We start from the raw sequence: 18330 nt of genomic DNA on the forward strand, positions 1-18330 counted from the left end.
TAAAAATCACCTCTCCTCCAAGAGGCCTTCCCCAACCAAGATCTCATTTCTCCTACTCTCCCTCCCGTCTGTGTCACCTACTCCTTTGAAACTGTACCCCGTAAGGACTTGATATTCACTCCACCCCATCCCTACATACTGCCATTTCCATTTCTGTAATTTATTTTAATGCCTATCTCCCCCTCTGGCCTGAGTGCAGGGATCGTGTCTACCCCCTCTGTTGTATTATACTCTTCCAAGTGCTTAATACAGTGCTCTGCCCACGATAAGCACTCAATAAATACCACTGATCGATTGATATATATCTCTGAAGACTGTAAGCTCCTGGATTGCAGCAGTCTGTCTACCTTTCCCTACTGTATTGTACTCTCCCAACCACGTAGTGCAAGTGTTTTTTCACACAGGAAGCACCAGTAAATACCATTGATTAATTGAATCGAGAACTGGAGATGGAGATGCTAAAAAATGAGAAATGAATCAAGGGACCCAGAGTAGAAGCAGTCTGAAGAGAATGAGGCTATCGGATTTTCACTTCAAAAACATATTCAAATGATATAAAAAGGAAACGAAAATTTAAAATGGAATGCAAAATTAGCAACCCCTACCTACAACCTGCAACATTCGGTTAAAATGTGCATCTGTTATCAACAGTTTCAAAACAAAATTGGCCGCAGCACTGGCGAGATATCGAATCAAGCATGATGCTCTTTCAATCGACTACATTCTACCGGAAACTGTTCGGAAACAAGAACAACGAGCCTCTACTTTACCGCTTTATGTATGGATCAACTCCTGTAAAATCAGGTAAGTGATTTAGATTTTAAAAAACCTTGTACTTTTATCATAATATGGCTTGAAAGTGAAAGGAAAAATATGAATTTTGTAGCAATTGATTTCTATTTTGTAAGAAGGAAATACGACGTAGCCTAAAGTAAAATGGTCCTTGATATTTCTTTGTAGTGTGGTGTGTGGATTTGTTTTTCTCTGGGGAACATATTCCCTCCCCATAAGGAGCTTCTTGTCTAACGGGGGAGACAGACCCCATATTATTTATAATCCAAGTGGACAAAATAATTGAATACACATCTATACATGATAGAAAAGAGACTTTAAGAGTTGGGGGCTAAATGACTACTTCTAAGGATGAAGTGTAAATAGTGGGTTCCAAAGATCATATTTTTATACCCTGAACTTGATTCAGTGTAATCAAATACCGTTGATTGTATTAGACAAAATTCAGAATGATTTTTACATATACAAATCAGTTCTTAAAACAAAAATAATTGCACTCTTTTAAATTTGTCGGGCAGGTTTTATTAAATTATGTTTGGATTCAACATTACCGTGTGTTTATTGTTTATTAATAGCCCCGAAGACATTTATATCATTTTGAAGAAGGAAGGATTCACTAAAGTCAATTCGGTAATGGAATTTGTGGGTAAATCTTTCTGTGTGGATCAACACTGCCCTGATGTTATCGTTTTTCCTTCCTATCTCAAAAGTGAACTTCTGAACATAGATCTTTTCACCGAATACAAACTTTTATTTCAGGTGAGTTAATCTGGTGCTTTAATGCTTCTTTAATTTGAAACAATCTTTTTCTTTTCTTTTTTGGGGGGTGAGTTCTTTACTTAACCTGGGTTGGTGGGTAGAAAACTCGAACGAATTGACTTTTTGTTCTTCTGAAAAGATAGATGGAGTTTGAGTTCCAAGATCTGTTCAGGGTACATTTATTCAGCCCTGCAGGAATTACTTTTTTTTTTCTTTATAGTATAAGTGCTTACTATGTGCCAGACACTGTTGTACGCACTGGGATGGATACAAGCCAATCAGATTGGACACAATCCTCGTCCCACACGGGGTTTACAATCTTAATCCCCATTTTACAGATGAGGTAATTGAGACACAGAGAAGTGAAGTGACTTGCCCAGGGTCACACCGTAGACATGTGGCGGAGCCAGGGTTAGAACCGAGGTCCTTCTGACTCCCGAGTCCTTGGTCTATCCGCTAGACCACGCTGCTTCCTCTGGAAAAGGTGGCCGATTAGATGTCCAGTTTGTGAATTTGCAGGAAGTTAGAGGCTCTCCCCTACCTCCCCATCTTCCTGCTCTTCTTCTGCTACCTCCTGTTCCCCCCATCCCACTCTGATCAGGCCCCAGCCTTCTATTCTGCAACCCTGGAAGGCAGGGATTACCAGCCATGGCAGGGACCAATTAAACCCAAGCAACAGCCAGGTCCAGTTCTTTAAAGCTGTAGAAAGGAAAATTAGCAAAATACACAGAGCATATATATACAGGAACATGAGGAGAAAGTAGAGTGAATCTGGAGTCGGGGAGAGGGAGGCCAGAAAAGCCAGGTACTCAAGGTCGGGGGAGCAGGGGGAAGGGGACTGGGACTGGAGTTACATTGCCTTAGGGGGGACAGGGCAGCTCAGTAGGAAAGCAGTTAAGTATTAAAGGCCTGAGGATCCTAGAGCTGTGAAATTTGCTCTTCCGATGGATAATTCTGCCCAGGCCATACTGGTTTAAGCACTCTGCGTACCCCGGCCCCCATAATTAGAAGGGAGTGTGTATCGGGAATAGTTGAGGGAAAGAAAAGAGATAGTGGAAACTGCTGAAGAGCAGTAGCAGGAATGGAAGCCGTAGCTTTTCCTGAGCATCCAAATGATGCAGAATGGTAGAACTAGTTGCTTGGGAAATCTAAAATAACCCTTTCTCTGGCTCAGAGAGCTTTATTCTAATGGAAGAGACAAACATAAAACTATTTGCAACATAGCAAAAGGAAATCAACTGAGATGTATATACACACACACATATACATCAATCATTGGTATTTATTGAGCATTTTCGATGTGCAGAGCACTGTTTTTAGCACTTAGGGGAATACAATATGTGAGAAATTAGCCGACACATTCCCTGCCCATAATGAGTGTACAGTCCAGAGGGAGAAAATGTGACCTTAACAGAGATAAATTTATGTGAGCATGAGCACTAAAGAGGGTTTAAATGCTAGAGGTGGCTAAAGAGTGGATATGACATATGACTCAGGTGGCGAGGGAGGTGGTTTCAGACTGAGGGAATGAACTCCTTACCTTTGGCTTTAAAGTGCTCAGTTTGCCCCCTCCTCCCTCGCCTCATGATCTCTTACTATAGGCCGCCCGACACTCCGCTCCTCCAGCGCCGGTTTACTCACTGTGTCCCTGTCTCGTCACTCTCGCCGCCGACCCCTTTCCCACGTCCTCCCCCTGGCCTGGAGCTCCCTCCCCATCCCTTCTAATTATGGGGGCTGGAGTACGCAGAGTGCTTAAACCAACCAGCATGGCCTGGGCAGAATTATCCATCGAAAGAACAAATTTCACAGCTCTAGGATCTTCACTTTAATACTTGACTTCTTTCCTGTTGAGCTGCATAAAACTTGCCCTGTCCCTTCTAAGGTAGTGTAACGCCAGGCCCCCTCCCCTTCTCCCTTTCATTCATTCCCTTCTCCCCTCACCTTGAATAGCTGGCTTTTCTGGCCTCCCTCTCCCCTCACTCCAGATTCACTCTCCTTTCTCCGCATGTTTCTGTATATGCTGGACCACAACTCCCACCACCTTCAAAGCATCATGAAGGACACAATCTCCTCCAAACAGCCTCCCCAGATTAAGCTCTCTCTTCTCTGGCTTGCTCTCCCTTTTGCATCTAATAATGATGATGGTATTTGTTAAGCGCTTACTTTGTGCCAAGCACAGTTCTAAGCTCTGGGGCAGATACAAGGTAATCAGGTTGTCCCACGTGGTGCACACAGTCATCCCAGCTCAGCCACTTGTCAGCTGTGTGACTTTGGGCAAGTCACTTAACTTCTCTGTGCCTCAGTTCCCTCAACTGTAAAATGGGGATTAAGACTGTGAGCCCCACGTGGGACAACCTGATTCCCCTGTGACTACCCCAGCGCTTAGAACAGTGCTCGGCACATAGTAAGCGCTTAACAAATACCAACATTATTATCATCCCCATTTTCCAGATGAGAGGTAACTGAGGCACAGAGAAGTTAAGTCACTCTCCCAAGGTCACACAGCAGACAAGCGGTGGAGCCGGGATTAGAACCCATGACTTCTGACTCCCAAGCCCGGGCTCTTTCCATTCATTCATTCAATAGTATTTATTGAGCGCTTACTATGTGCAGAGCACTGTACTAAGCGCTTGGGATGAACAAGTCACTAAGCCACGCTGCTTTTCAAGTACGTACTTGAATCGCTGCCCTTTGGACATTTAATATTTACCCCTCCCACAAATCCACAGCTCTTATGTGCATATCTTTAAATTACATATTGTAAATTACATATTTATTTTTATTAATGTCTGTCTCCCTTTCTAGACTGTAAGGTCATCATGGGCAGGAACGTTAATTCTGTTTTATTGTGCTCTCCCAAGCGCTAAGTACAGTGCTTGGCATATAGTAAGTGCTCAATAAATGCCATTGATTGACTGACTGGGGGCCTAGCATGAGGGAGAGGCTGGAAGTGGGAGAGGTAGATGATCGAGCATAGGTCTTGGGAGTCAGAGGATCTGGGTTTTAATCCCGGCTCCACCACTCATTTGCTGTGTGACTTGGACAAGTCACTAAACTCTTCCGTGCCACAGTTACCATCATCTGTAAAATGGGGATTAAGACTGTGAGTCCTTTGTGGGACGTATGGCTGCACGGCCCGTATCTACCCCAGGGCTTAGAACAGTGCCTGTTAGTCAGTGCAGCTGGACTCCCTTTACCTTCGTCACCTCGCCCCAAAGTTGTTGTTAGAGGGAAAATACTTGCTGATCATTTTAGCAGAACAGGAGACCAGCACTGCCCAAGTTCTTTTAAAAGTCGGAGGACCTTGTTTGGAATGGGAGTGAGAAAATGGGGCAGTTGGATCCAAGGGAGGGGGTTTTTTAGTTAAAGGAAAGGCTTGAATGTGCTTGAAAACAGAGGGGAAGAAACTGGTTGAGTGGATAGGAGGAGGCTTGGAGCAAATTTTTTTAAAAAAGCAAGAGGGAAGCTTCAAGGTATTTCCCTCTGCAACAAGCAAAATACTTAAGGCTCAGCCCACCCTCATATCTACTTTCCTTACCTGCTCCTCCCGAGCTCACACCCTTAATTCCTTCTAAGATCACCGGCTTCCAATTATACCTTGCCTCTCATTCAACTCTCTTGCCTCTGCCTCTCATCCTGTTCCGCCAGCCCGGAACACCCTCTTCGGCCAAATCTGCCAGGCCTCAGCTCTCTCTGTCTTCAAATCCCTCTGAGAATTCCATCTCCTTGGAGAATACTTCACAACACCCATGTTGCATCCTCCAAAAAGCTATACTTACCACATATGTGTTTGATTATATTCCCTATTCTAATAATAATAATGATGGCATTGGTTAAGTGCTTACTATGTGTCAAGCAGTGTTCTAAGTGCTGGGATAGATAAAAATTAATCAGGTTGGACGCAGTCCAGTTCTCACATGGGGCTCACAGTCCTAATCCCCATTTTACTGATGAGGTAACTGAGGCATAGAGAAGCGAAGTGACTTGCCCAAGGTCACCCAGCAGACAGGTGGCAGAGCGGGATTAGAACCCAGGTCCTTTGACTCCCAGGCCCATCCACTAGGCCAACCTGCTTCCCTATTCTTACACTTCTGCGTAAATATACAGTTTTATTTTGATTTCTATTTTTATATTCAGTTACTTATTCTGCTCTTTCATCCTGACATATTTGAAGGTCTGCTCTATCCTATGAAATTCACACTCTAGTTGTAAATACTTTCGTCTGCCTCGCCCATTAGATTAGGAGCTTCTTGGCAGGGACCTTGCGCCTTATCTCCGTTATACTCATCTAACCACTTAACACTGTGCTTAGCGCTCAGTCAACATTCAGTAAATTCTGCTGATTGATTAATGATGGATTAATTGAGGTAGAGGGGATAGATTTTGAGAGTAGGCAGGAAACCTCATCTTGAGAGACAGTTGGGAAGGAGGAGAAAATGGAGTAGGAGAGAATTGAAGAGAGAAGGAGGGTTGGAGAAATTATTTGTAAAATCAATGTTTATAATTCACCAATAAAGTAATTGGCAGGGTTATCGGGAATTAGAAAGGGAGTCAGGTGGGGCACCGGGAACTTCTACAGAGAGTTAACGGTCTAGGCGGCATGAGAATTGATGATGGAGAAAATCAGTAATATTTCTGTGCAGAAAGAAGAGAGGGCCGGTGAAGGTGAATATGAAGTGGCAGAAGTTAGCTAGATTTCTGGATTTCTGCCAGCCACGTTTTGCTTTTTGAGTGCAGGAGCAAGGGGAACAGACTGCCCGGGTGATCAAGGGGTGGGGTGAGTGCCGTAAACACAATGTCGGGGAGTGGCCAAAGAAATTAAGCATAGTGGAGGGGCTTTGAGGGCAGGGACCTTTACATCAACTGGGAAAAGTGTTGGTAAAGAGTCCGGGAAGCTCCAGAAGCCAGAGTTTGGGTTAGGTAGAAAGAGTCTCTCTGAGAGAAGCGGACACGCCAGGGGTTGGGGAGATTTGGGTGGGGAGGCATGTTAGGAGATTATATTCGGAGAATAATATTGCAGACCTGTTGAGGTTAGAGTTGGATCAGTGCCTTGTGATGATAAGAGTCAACGTGTGTCCAAGATCCAGTGTTTCTGGCTGGTGAGAGGTAGTGCAAGAAATTCAGAGAGTGAAACTTGTGTCTTGCCTATTTTTGTATTTCAATAGTATTTGCAAAGTCCTTATCCTGTAACGAGCACTGTTCTAAGCAGTGGTGTAAATACGGGTTAATCAGGGTGGACACGATCCCCGTCCCACGTGGGGCTCACAGTCTAAGTAGGAGGGAGAACAGGGACTGAATCCTCCCGCCTCCTCCTGCCTCCAAGACGTCTCTACCTGGTTGTCTGCCCACCACCTAAAACTCAACATGAGCAAAACTGAGCTTCTCATCTTCCCTCCCAAGCCCTGTCCTCTCCTTGACTTCCCTATCACTGTGGACGGTACGACCTTCCTTCCCGTCTCTCAGGCCTGCAATCTTGGTGTCATCTTTGACTCGGCTCTCTCCCCACTCATCCGATCTGTTACCAAAACCTGCTGGTCTCACCTTTATAATATCACCAAGATCCGCCCAAACGGCTGTCTTACTGTTACGGGCTCTCGTAATATCCTGGCTAGATTACTGTGTCAGCCTGCTCTCTGATCCCCCTTCCTCCTGTCTCTCCCCGCTCCAGTCTATTCTTCACTCCGCTGCCCGGCTCATCTTCCTGCAGAAACGCTCTGGGCATGTCACTCCCCTTCTTAAAAACCTCCAGTGGTTTCCTATCAACCTCCATGCAAAACAAAAAATTAACTCTAGGCTTCAAGGCTCCCCATCACCTTTTCCCCTCCTCCCTTCTCTCTTTCCACTGCCCACCCCGCACGCTCCGATCCTCTGCCGTCCACCTCCTCACCGTCCCCCATTCTCACCTATCCTGCCGTCGACCCCTGGGCCACGCCCTCCCTGGAATGCCCTGGAATGCCCTCCCTCATCACCTCCGCCAAACTAATTCTCTTCTCTTCCAAACCTTACTTACAGCTCACCTCCTCCAAGAGGCTTTCCCAGACTGAAGTCCCCCCTTTTTCCCTCTGCTCCCTCTACCGCCCCCCTTCACCTCTCCGCAGCTAAACCCTCTTTTCTCCCCATTTCCCTCTGCTCCTCCCCCTATCCCTTCCCATCCCCTCAGCACTGTATTAATCTGCTCAACTGTATATATTTTCATTACCCTATTTATTTTGTTAATGCAATGTACATCGCCTTGATTCTATTTATTTGCTATTGTTTTAATGAGATGTTCATCACCTTGACTCTGTTTATTGCTATTGTTCTTGTCTGTCCGTCTATCCTGATTAGACTGTAAGTCAGTCAAAGGGCAGGGACTGTCTCTATCTGTTACGGATTTGTACACTCCCAGCACTTAGTACAGTGCTCTGGACATAGTAAGCGCTCAATAAATACTATTGAATGAATGAATTACTGAATCCCCATTACTGAGGCACAGAGAAGTGAAGTGACTTGCTAACGGTCATAGATCTAGGATTAGAACCCAGGTCCTCTCACTCTCAGGCCCGTGCTCTTGCCGCTAAATTGTTCTGTTCTCTTTGGTTAATTTGCAAGAATGGAACACCACTCCTCCTCTCTAGCCTATTTTATTTGCACCTCCCCCAGTACTGAGGACTTAGCAGCTTTCTTAACTGCCCTGACCTTACACCGTGAACTGGTTCACAGGTCACTGGTCCCCCTCCACTCCACTCAATTTATTTTTTCCATAGCTCCAACCTTTTTAGGTCCCACGAAGGACCTCACTCCTCCACCTGCTTCACTCACCCCAGCTCTTTCTGCACCCAATGGTCCCAGTTGTCTGAGACTGCAAAACTTTGAGTGTCACGGCTGGGTATTTCCATGTTCACTGCCCTAATACAAACAAATGATGAAATAACTTTGAATCTGGGCCAAAAAGAAAAAAGCACCCCAGAAGAAGGTAATTGGCAGAGGGATAAGGTGAGGGGTGAGAAATAGAAAGAGGACACTTAAAGAAAGAAAAAATGGAAATAGAGAGAGAGGAGAGAGCATCTTCATCTTCACAGCATCTTCAAGAATGCGTAATGCCCGAGTGTTGACATTGGTTGCTGAAGAGTGGTGAACAACTTCTAGCTGAACCACTGAAAATAATTCTCTATTGGGATTCTCTCTACTTTAGAATCCTGTCAGTTGTGGAAGCTGAGGTGAGTTGGAGGGGGAAAGGGAAGAAGGATAACTTAAATGGTCATTCTTGCTTTTGGAAGTTTGGAAGTCTTGGCCCATGGCATCGAGAGGATGTAACAGTTTGGGAGAGAAGGGGAATGACCCAGAAGTTTCTAGAGAAGAGAAACAACACACTCCAGAGGAGTCTTCCCACATAGCAAGAGCCCTTGCTTGGCGTCCTAAGGGAATGAATGCAGAAAACTGGTGTTAACCAGTAGGGCCGAGGGTCAGCAAGATAAACTCCCGGGGAAGAACCTGTGGGTGGGGTACCCACAGAGAAGCAGTGAAGGGAAGTATAACAGTGGGTCCAGGGACCCTTGGATTTAAATTAGGGACAAGTACCAGATTAGGGGAAAGTATTTATTCCTATTCCTAGTTTAGAATAGTTTAAGATTATCCTTTCACCCAATATACTGTTTATAATCAAAGTGATCTTGGTGTGTGGAACCGTCCCACTTTCTATTACAACCCAACCCGCAAACTTTGCTCCCCAGACACCAACCATCTCACTGTACCTTGATCTCATCTCTCTCACCACTGACCCCTAGCCCACATCTTTCCCCTCTCTTGTCTTCTCTCCATCTTCAGATCTCTGCTAAAATCACATTTCTCCACGATACCTTCCCTGATCTCATCTCATTGTCTTAGCCCTCTCTTCTGCATTGCCAGGCACCGAGTCTTTTCCACTTAAGCACTCTTTTCTTCTCCTCTCCCCTGGCCCCACAGCACTTAAGTACGTATCCATCTTCTTCTTTATTGATATCTCTTAAGAATTTATTGTGTGTCAGATACTGTTCTAAGCAGTGAGGGAGGTACAGGTTAATTAGTTCAGACACAGTCCCCATCCTACATGGGGCTAGCATTTTAGGTAGGACGGAGAACAGGTATTTAATCCCCATTTTGCAGTTGAGGAAACTTAGGCCCGGAGAAGATTAGTGATTTGCCAAGGTTACCTTGCAAGCAATTGATAGAGCAGGATTAGAACCCGGGTCCTCTGACTCCCAGGCCTATGCTCTTTCCAGTAGGCCATGCTGCTTTCTCAGCATATTGTAGTGTCTAATTTACTTTAATGTCTCTCTACCCTTCTAGTCTGTAAGCTCCTTGAGGGCAGGGATCGTCTTTTCCCCCTCCTTTACCCACTTTCTCATGCATTTAATACTGTGCTCTGCCCACAGTAATAAGCACTCAGTAAATACCATCAATTGTTTGACTAGCTTTCATGGGGGGGGGGGGTGGGGAAGAAGGAATGGGCTATTTAGCATTTCGTCTCATCTCAGCATCTGGCCGTTAAGATAAGATGCAATACCCAGCTAGCCAAACCCTTAATGTTTCCCAGGCCTTTCTGGGGCAAAAAACTACAGGATGGTGCAACCAGCCGCTGGGGTGATCTTGGGGTCCTCTAGTGAGGAACCCTAGGAAACTGGGAATCTGACAGGGAAGTCACCGTGATCCAAATCCCTTCTCTTCTACTTCCATCCTCAGACTGTGAGGACTTGGACAGGGCCGAAAGGATGGTGAATGAGCCCCTTTAGACTCCAGCGATAGACTCCAGTAATAGCTCTGCCTATAAAGGAAGAACTCTCCTGCCATAGGATGTATTAGCTGGTCAGACCCCTACTAGTTGAGCTAAATTTGAGTAAAAAAAAAGTTAAGGCCAGATGGCTTATGGGGAAATGTGCAGAGACCATAATAATAATGGTACTTATGGCACTTATCCCATCTTGAGTACTGTATCAGCTTCCTTTTTGACTTCCCTCCCTTATGTCTCTCCCCACTCCAGTCCATACTTCCCTCTGTTTCCCTGATCACTCTTCTCTAAAAAACGGCTCAGTCCATGTTTCCTCATTCCTCAAGAACCTCCAATGGTTGCCCATTCACCTCTGTATTACAGAAATTCCTTACCTTTGGCTTTAAAGAACTCAATCACCTTGCTACCTCATCCCATATCTCCCTGATTTCGTACTCCGACCCAGCAAGCACACTTCACTCCTCTAATGCCAACCTAGACACTGTACCTCCATCTCATCTGGCTCATCGCCGTCCCCTTCATACCTGGCAGATGATCACTCTCCCTACCTGAGTAAGGCTTTAACCGTATTAAGAGCATATCTCCAAAAGGACTTCCCCATCTAAGCCCTCATGTTCTTTTCTCCCACTCACTTCTACATCACTCTGGTGCTTGGATTTGTATCCTTATTTCATCCCTCCCTCAATCCCACAGCACTTAGTGAACATATCCATAGTTTATATTAATGTCTGTCTCCCCCTCTAAACTATAAGCTTGCTGTGGGCAGGGACTGTGCCTACCAACTCTGTTATACTCACCCAAATGCTTAGAACAGTGTCCGCTCCACAGTAAGCACTCAATAATTATGATGGCTTGATTACTTCTACTTCAATCTTTACTATTATTACTTCTATTTCACAGTGGAATGGTTTGTCAAGTCACAGTTGAAGGAAATCTGCTTGACCCCTTCCCCATCACTACTGGAAGGAAGCAGGACTGGAATCTGGTCCTGATTAACTTATTTCTATGCTGCCATTCTGTAGGATGCAATGAGGGAGCTGGAAGATGGAGTCAAAAAATGTGTCAGATCCACTCAGAAATTCTTCCAGTCCAATAGACTCTGAGCATTATCAAGAGTCTTTGAGGTTTAGAAAGTGTTAGATATTCCAGAGTTCCAGAGGCACCAGTACAAGAAGACATGCAGATGATTATGAATCACGATGATCTGAGAATAAGTGAAGATGAAAGTTTTGTCCCAGTCTATATTCCAGAAAACCTTACTTACAATCAAAGCTTTTCATCAGCAACACACAACGTAATCAAGGTCATTACATTTTGCCGCCCAAGCAGTGTACTGCTTCAGATAGATACGCTGCTCCTATACAGATGATAGTTCAGATAATCTGATAGAAATCAATCTAAAAGACCCGCATGGCCTTTGGAAAATTGTAATATAGAGTGTGGCCATGAATATTAGGCTTTGTACTAAGTTGAAGGCTGTTGTATCCAACCTTCTATATGGCTGGAAGACCTGGGCCTGCTAACATAAATATCATGATGAGGATTATGATACTAGTACTTGTGAAATGCTTTCTATGTGTCAAGCCCTGTACAGTCTCTGGCTTAGATGCAGCATAACCAGGTTGGACCCAGTCCTTGTCCTACATGGGGCTCACAGTCTAACTAGGGGGATATAGGGTTTAATCCCCATTTGACAGATGAGGAAACAGGCATAGAGAAGATAAGTGACTTGCCCAAGGTCACATAGAAGAGCCGGAATTAGAACCCAGGCCTTCTGACTCCCAGGTCCATGCACTTTCCACTACGCCACACTGCACCTTGTAGGAGATGCACCCAGCACCCGGAGCACACAGTAAGCACTCAGTAATTGCGATTGACTGACAGTTTCGTATAGGTTACCTGTGAACCGTGTGTAATATCAAATAGGGGAGAAGAGTTATACAAACAGCGAGGCCTGAAACACCGTCAACTCATCAACATTTCTCACAGCAACACAACTCTGGGGCATGGATGGATACATGTTAGGAGAATGGATAAAAGATAGCAGGGAACCCAAGCAACTGCCATATGGGGACCTGAAAGGAGATACACCTAAGCCCAGAGGGCAGAAAAACAGCAGTTTAATGACAAACAGCATGATTTCAAGCAGCGCAACAGGGCAGGGGGCTCACCACTGCAGCAGACAGATTGGAGTGGCAGGCAGAAAATAGAAGAGATGTTCTTGAGCAATGCTTTCGTGGAAATGGGGATGCTAGAAAGCAGGCGAGAAAATAGAAGCATCACCTGCTGGGAGATGAAACCATTTGTGCAGTAAGGATTTATCCTTGCAAACCATGTGGAAATCAGGACCACGTTGGTTTTTTCAACCACACTTCTCTGCATGGAGAGGATCGCGCCATCAGTAGTCATCAGAAATGTTGACTTTTTCCCCTCGATCCATTTTGGTTCATTTGACATTGCTAAATTCAGCAGTAATAGAGTAGTAGTAATAATATTTATTAAGTGTTTACTGTGTGTGGAGCAGTGTAGGAAGTGCTGGGAAAGAGTATTCAGGTGGGGATTAGTCACGAGTTCTGTCCTTCAAAGGGCTCCAAGTCTATGAAGGGTAGCGTTTATGCAGCTCAACTGGGTGCAATGCACTGAATTAAGCATTAAGGAAATACAAAACAGAGAAGCGTCACTTTCTCTGCCCATAAAGAGCTTGCCGGAATATCTGCTGTGGGAAATTTGTGTTGCACAGATTTTTCAAATGGTGTGGGAGCTCCAGAATCCCAAGTTTAAGGAAGGGTTACTGATCAAAACTTTGAATAACTTTCAAAGAAGAATTGAAGACAAATCATTGTCTCCTATGTACAATGTAATAATACTTTCCATTGGAGGATTATAACGATTTAATATTGTATTAAAAGAAAGGAAGCACAATTTACAATTTTAGCTAACAGCTGTGGTATTCTACATGAATCATACATGTTTATTATATAATACTTGGACCATTTGAAAATAACCCTAACCATAATGAAATATCCCAACCTCTCAAAACAGAGGAAAACTCAAGGGACTGCAATTATTCTTGATTCAGAAACGGTGATAGTCTCTTTGTGTCCTAGGTAATTCTTAATACCATTATTTATTCCCTTATAGGATAAATCTCGGAGCCTTGCGGTCCATTCTGTAAAGGCCTTACTCAACATGGATGATGACATCTTATTGGTTAATGTGGGTTCCTGGCTCACCGTTGCCCATATGTCAGTTCTGACAAATCAGAGCTCTTCCAAAGTATTTGTATGTGGCATAAAATCACAGGGCAAGGAAGTTGAACTGAAGAACCTTTATACAAAAATAGGATGCAAAAGTATGTGTCAAGTATTTATTAGCTTAGAGATCTCTCCCCTCCCAATTTCAGAAAATTTTATAGAAAATTCATCTAAACAAAGTGGCCTTTGTTAAATTTTGCTTTGCAAAGTAAAGTCCTGAAATATTCTACTATCCATGTACGTGCATCACTTGATATAGTTGGGTTATGGTCCTTGAAAATGTGGCCGTACTGTGGAATACCATATCCTAGGGTACATTTGTTCTTTAAACTTTCCTGATATAAATTGGGATGCAATTCAGAAACTGCAAAATTTGCATGAAAGTACTTTATTTGCCAAATACTCTTATATATCCCTGATTTACTATTTAAATTTTGTTAAAGTAATTCAAAGCAGAGAGTCACAACATTCACTAAATAAGGAGGACAGTATGATTATGAAGCTTTGCTGCTTGTTCTGTTATCTGTGATACTAGTTTTTCAACTTCCATGAAAAATTTATTCAATTTAGATTGAACAAGAGCCCTCTGATCTTTCTAAAATACTTTGAAGCAGATCAGCTCATTCGGAACCCCTACATGTCATTTTTTTAAAATGATATTTGTTAAACACTGTCCTAAGCACTATGGGGTAGTGGATAAAGTGCAGATCTAGGAGCCAGAGGACCTGGATTCTAATCTCAGTTCTGCCACTTGTCTGCTGAGTGACCTTGGGCAAGTCACTTAATCGTATTTACTGAGCATTTACTGTGTGCAGAGCACTGTAGTAAGTGGTTGGGAGAGTACAATATAGCAGAGTGGGTAGACATGTTCCCTGCCAACAGTGAATTTGCAGTCTGGGGGGGAGACAGGCATGAATATAAATAAATAATTCTGGATATGTATGCAAGTGCTGTGGGGCTAAAGGAGGAGTGAAAGAAGCGAGCAAATCCAAGAGCAAGAGTGACGTAGAAGGGAGCGGGAGAAGAGGAAATTAGAGCTTAATCAGGGAAGGCCTCTTGGAGGAGATGTGTCTTCAATAAGGCTTTGAAGTCGGGGAGAGTAATTGTCGGACATGAAGAGGGAGGGCATTCCAGGCCAGAGGCAGGTTGAGGCCAAGAGGTCGGTGCTGAGGTAAATGAGATCAAGGTACTGTGAGAAGGTTGGCATTAGAGGAGTGAAGTATGTGGGCTGGGTTGTAGTTGGAGAGTGGTGAAGTGAGGTAAGATGGGGCAAGGTGGTTTAGTGCTTTAAAACGTATGGTAAGGAGTTTATGTTTGATGCCGAGGTAGATGGGTAACCAGTGGAGTTTCATGAGGAGTAGGGAAACATGGCCTGAGTGTTTCCGTAGAAAAATGATCTGGCCAGCAGAGTGAAGTGACTGGAGAAGGGAGAGACAGGAGGCAGGGAGGTCAGCAAGGAGGCTGTTAGAGTAAGTATGGTGGGATAGGATAAGTGCTTGGGTTATCGTGGGAGAAGTTTGGCTGGAGAGGAAAGGGCAGATTTTAGCAATGTGGAGGTTGAAATGATAGTATTTAATGGCAGGTTTAATGTGTGGGTTGAATGAGAGATGAGTCAAAGATAGCGCGAAGGTTACGGGCTTGTGAGACAGGAAGGGTGGTGGTGCTGTCTACAGTGATGGGAAAGTCATGGGGAGGATGGGTGGGAGGATGAAGAGTTCTGATTTGGACATGTTAAGATTGAGGTGTTGGCAGGATGTCCAAGTAGAGATGTTTTGAAGGCAGGAGGAAATGTGAGACTTCGGAGCAGGGAACTATCTTCGTAGAGATAGAAGTTGAAGTCTTGAGAGAGTCGAGGGCAGAAGTTTACTGCGCGGAAGTAGATGTCGATAAACCACCTCCACGTTTTTATCAAGAATGAATGAATGAGTTCTCCAAGGGAATGGGTGGATATAGAGAATAGAAGAGGACCCAGAACTGACCCTGAGGGATTTCCACAGCTGGGAGGGGGGAGTCAGAGTTTCTCCATGCCCACTTTGATCCTTGGAGACTTCAATATTCACATAGATGTTCCTGATGACCCCTCTGTCGCCTGCCTTCTATCAGTCCTAGCTCCTCCGACCTCATCTACCCACTCTTGATGACCAAACAGATGTTCTTAACACCACCCTCTTTGGTGAGCTCAACTCACTCGCTCCCCTATCCCTTCTTCACTCTTGTACCACTAACCCACAGGGCTGGATCATCTGCACCGTCCGCCTTCGCTCTTGGGCTCGAGCTGCGGAATGCTGCTGGCAGAAATCTAAATATCAGGTCAACCTTATCCACTTCAAGTTTATCCTTTCTTGATTTAACTCTGCCCTCTCCTCTGCCCAGCAAAACTATTTCTCTTCCCTTATCGACATCCATGCCCATCTCCCTCGCCAGTTGTTCCAGACATTTAACTCCCTCCTCAGGTCCTCTGTCCCCCTGCCTTCCCCATCCCTTGCCCCTAATGACCTGGCCTTCTACTTTATAAAGAAAATTAACACCATCAGGTGTGAGCACTCTAAAATCACCCTGTCCCTCCTCAGTCCCTCCCCCTTCCAGCCCCCTCTTCAACTTTCCCATCCTTTCCAGCAGTATCTCCAGAGGAGATCTCCTGCCTCCTCTAAAATGCCACCCCCACCACATGCGCATTGGACACTATTCCCTTGCACCTTATAAAAACTCTTGCCCCCGCCCTCCTTACCTCCCTAACAGCCATCTTCAGCCGTTCACTCTCCTGTAGCTTCTTTCCCACTGCTTTCAAACATGCCCATGTCTTCCCCATCCTAAAAAACCCCTCCCTTGAGCCTACTACTCCCTCCCGTTATTGCCCATCTCCCTCCTACCATTCCTCTCCACGCTCCTTGAGCAAGTTGACTACTCCCTCTGTCACAAATTCCTCTCCTCCAATTCTTCTGGATCCCCTCCAGTCTGCCTTCCGTCCCCTTCACTCCACAGAAGCTGCCCTCTCAAAGGTCACCCATGAGCTCCTTCTTGTCAAATTCAATGGCTCCTACTCCATCCTAATCCTCCTCTACTGCCCAACTGCCCGTGACACTGTTGACCACCTGCTCCCCCTGGATACGTTATCCAACCTTGACTTCACTGACTCTGTCCTCTCCTGGTTCTCCACTTATCCCTCTGGCTGTTCATTCTCAGTCTCCTTCGTGGGCTTCTCCTCTGCCTCCCACCCCATAACTGTGGCACTCCCTCAAGGTTCAGTTCTCAGTCCCCTTCTGTTCTCCATCTACACCCACTCCCTTGGAAAACTCATTCGCTCCCATGGTTTCAACTACCATCTCTATGCAGATGATTCCCAAATTTACATCTCCTCCCCTGATCTCTCTCCCTCTCTTCAGGTTCGCCCCCCTCCTGCTTTCAAAACATCTCTGCTTGGATGCCCTCATGTTACCTCAAACTTAACATGTCCAAAACAGAGCTCCTATCTTCCCACCCAAAGCCTGTCCTCCCCTGGACTCTCCCAACGCTGTACACAGCACCACCATCCTTTCCGTCTCACAAGCCCATAACCTTGGCATTATCCTTGACTCTCCTCTCTCATTCAACCCACAGATTCAGTACATCACCAAATCCTGTCAGTCCCACCTTCACAACATTGCTAAAATCTGTCCTTTCCTCTCCGTCCAGTATGCTACCATGTCAATACAATCTGTCATCCTATCCCGCCTAGATTACTGCACCAGCCTCCTTGCTGTCTTCCCAACCGTCTGCCTCTCCCCACTCCAGTCCATACTTCACTCCTCTGCCCGGAGCATCTTTCTACAGAAACATTCAGGACAAGTCTCCCCGCACCTCCTCTGAAATCTCCAGTGGTTGCCTGTCTACCTCCGTATCAAACAAAAGCTCCTCACCATTGGCTTTAAACCAACTCCATTATCTTCCCCCTCTTACCTCACCTCACTTCTCACCTTTTACAACCCCGCCCGCAAACGCTCCTCTGGTGCAAACGCTCCTCTGGTGCTAGCCTTCTCACTATGCCCCAATCTCGTCTGTCTCGCTGCCGCCTCCTAGCCCTTGTCCTACTTCTGGCCTGGGACACTGTCCCTCCTCAAATCTGCCAGACAATTACTCTCCTCCACTTCAAAGCCTAATTAAGGCACATCTCCTCCAACAGGCCTTCCCAGATGGTATTCCACTTTTTGTCATCTCCCGCTCCCTTTGCTCTTCCCCCCTCCCATTCCCAGCCCCACAGCACTTACGTATGTATCTGTAATTTTATTTATTTATATTGATGTCTGTTTATTTGCATTTGTCTGTCTCCCCCCCTGTAAATTGTGAGCTCGTTGTGGGCAGTGATTGTCACTCTTTGTTGCTGTATTTTACTTGTACTTTTCCAAGTGCTTAGTACAGTGCTCTGCCTAAATAAATAAAAATACCAATGAATGAATGAATGAGCCCATGAAAGAGACTGAGACCGAGTGGCCAGAGAGATAGGAGGAGAACCAGGAGAGGACAGCATCAGTGAAGCCAAAGTTGGATAACACTTCCAGGGGAAGGGAGTGGTTGATAGTGTCAAAGGCAACTGAGCGGTTGAAGAGGATTAAGGTGGAGTAGAGGCTATTGGATTTTGCAAGAAGGAGATCATTTGTGTCCTTTGGGAGGGCAGTTTCTGTGGAGTGAAGAGGACGGAAGCCAGATTGGAGGAAAGGAACTGGAATTAGCAGGTGTAGACAACTCACTCAAGGAGTTTGGGGAGGGTTGGTAGGATGAAGATGGGGTAATAACAGGAGGGAG

The 18330-nt window shown here is 45.2% G+C and overlaps 1 protein-coding gene across 3 annotated transcripts in view; it reads left to right on the forward strand.

Moving 5' to 3' along the window:
• NSUN7 (NOP2/Sun RNA methyltransferase family member 7) overlaps nt 1–18330 on the forward strand; it is a 54702-nt gene that overhangs the window by 18209 nt on the left and 18163 nt on the right. For all 3 annotated transcript variants that reach the window (XR_003766121.2, XM_029083442.2, XM_029083443.2), the window contains exons 4-6: nt 652–804; nt 1368–1551; nt 13439–13649. Coding sequence is in view for 2 of the 3 variants with exons in the window: in XM_029083442.2 (XP_028939275.2) it covers nt 652–804; nt 1368–1551; nt 13439–13649 (548 nt within the window). In the remaining variant the exon portion in view is untranslated. The remainder of the gene's footprint in view (nt 1–651; nt 805–1367; nt 1552–13438; nt 13650–18330) is intronic.

Source organism: Ornithorhynchus anatinus, chromosome 18 (genome assembly GCF_004115215.2).
Source record: "Ornithorhynchus anatinus isolate Pmale09 chromosome 18, mOrnAna1.pri.v4, whole genome shotgun sequence".
Taxonomy (NCBI): Eukaryota; Metazoa; Chordata; class Mammalia; order Monotremata; family Ornithorhynchidae; genus Ornithorhynchus; species Ornithorhynchus anatinus.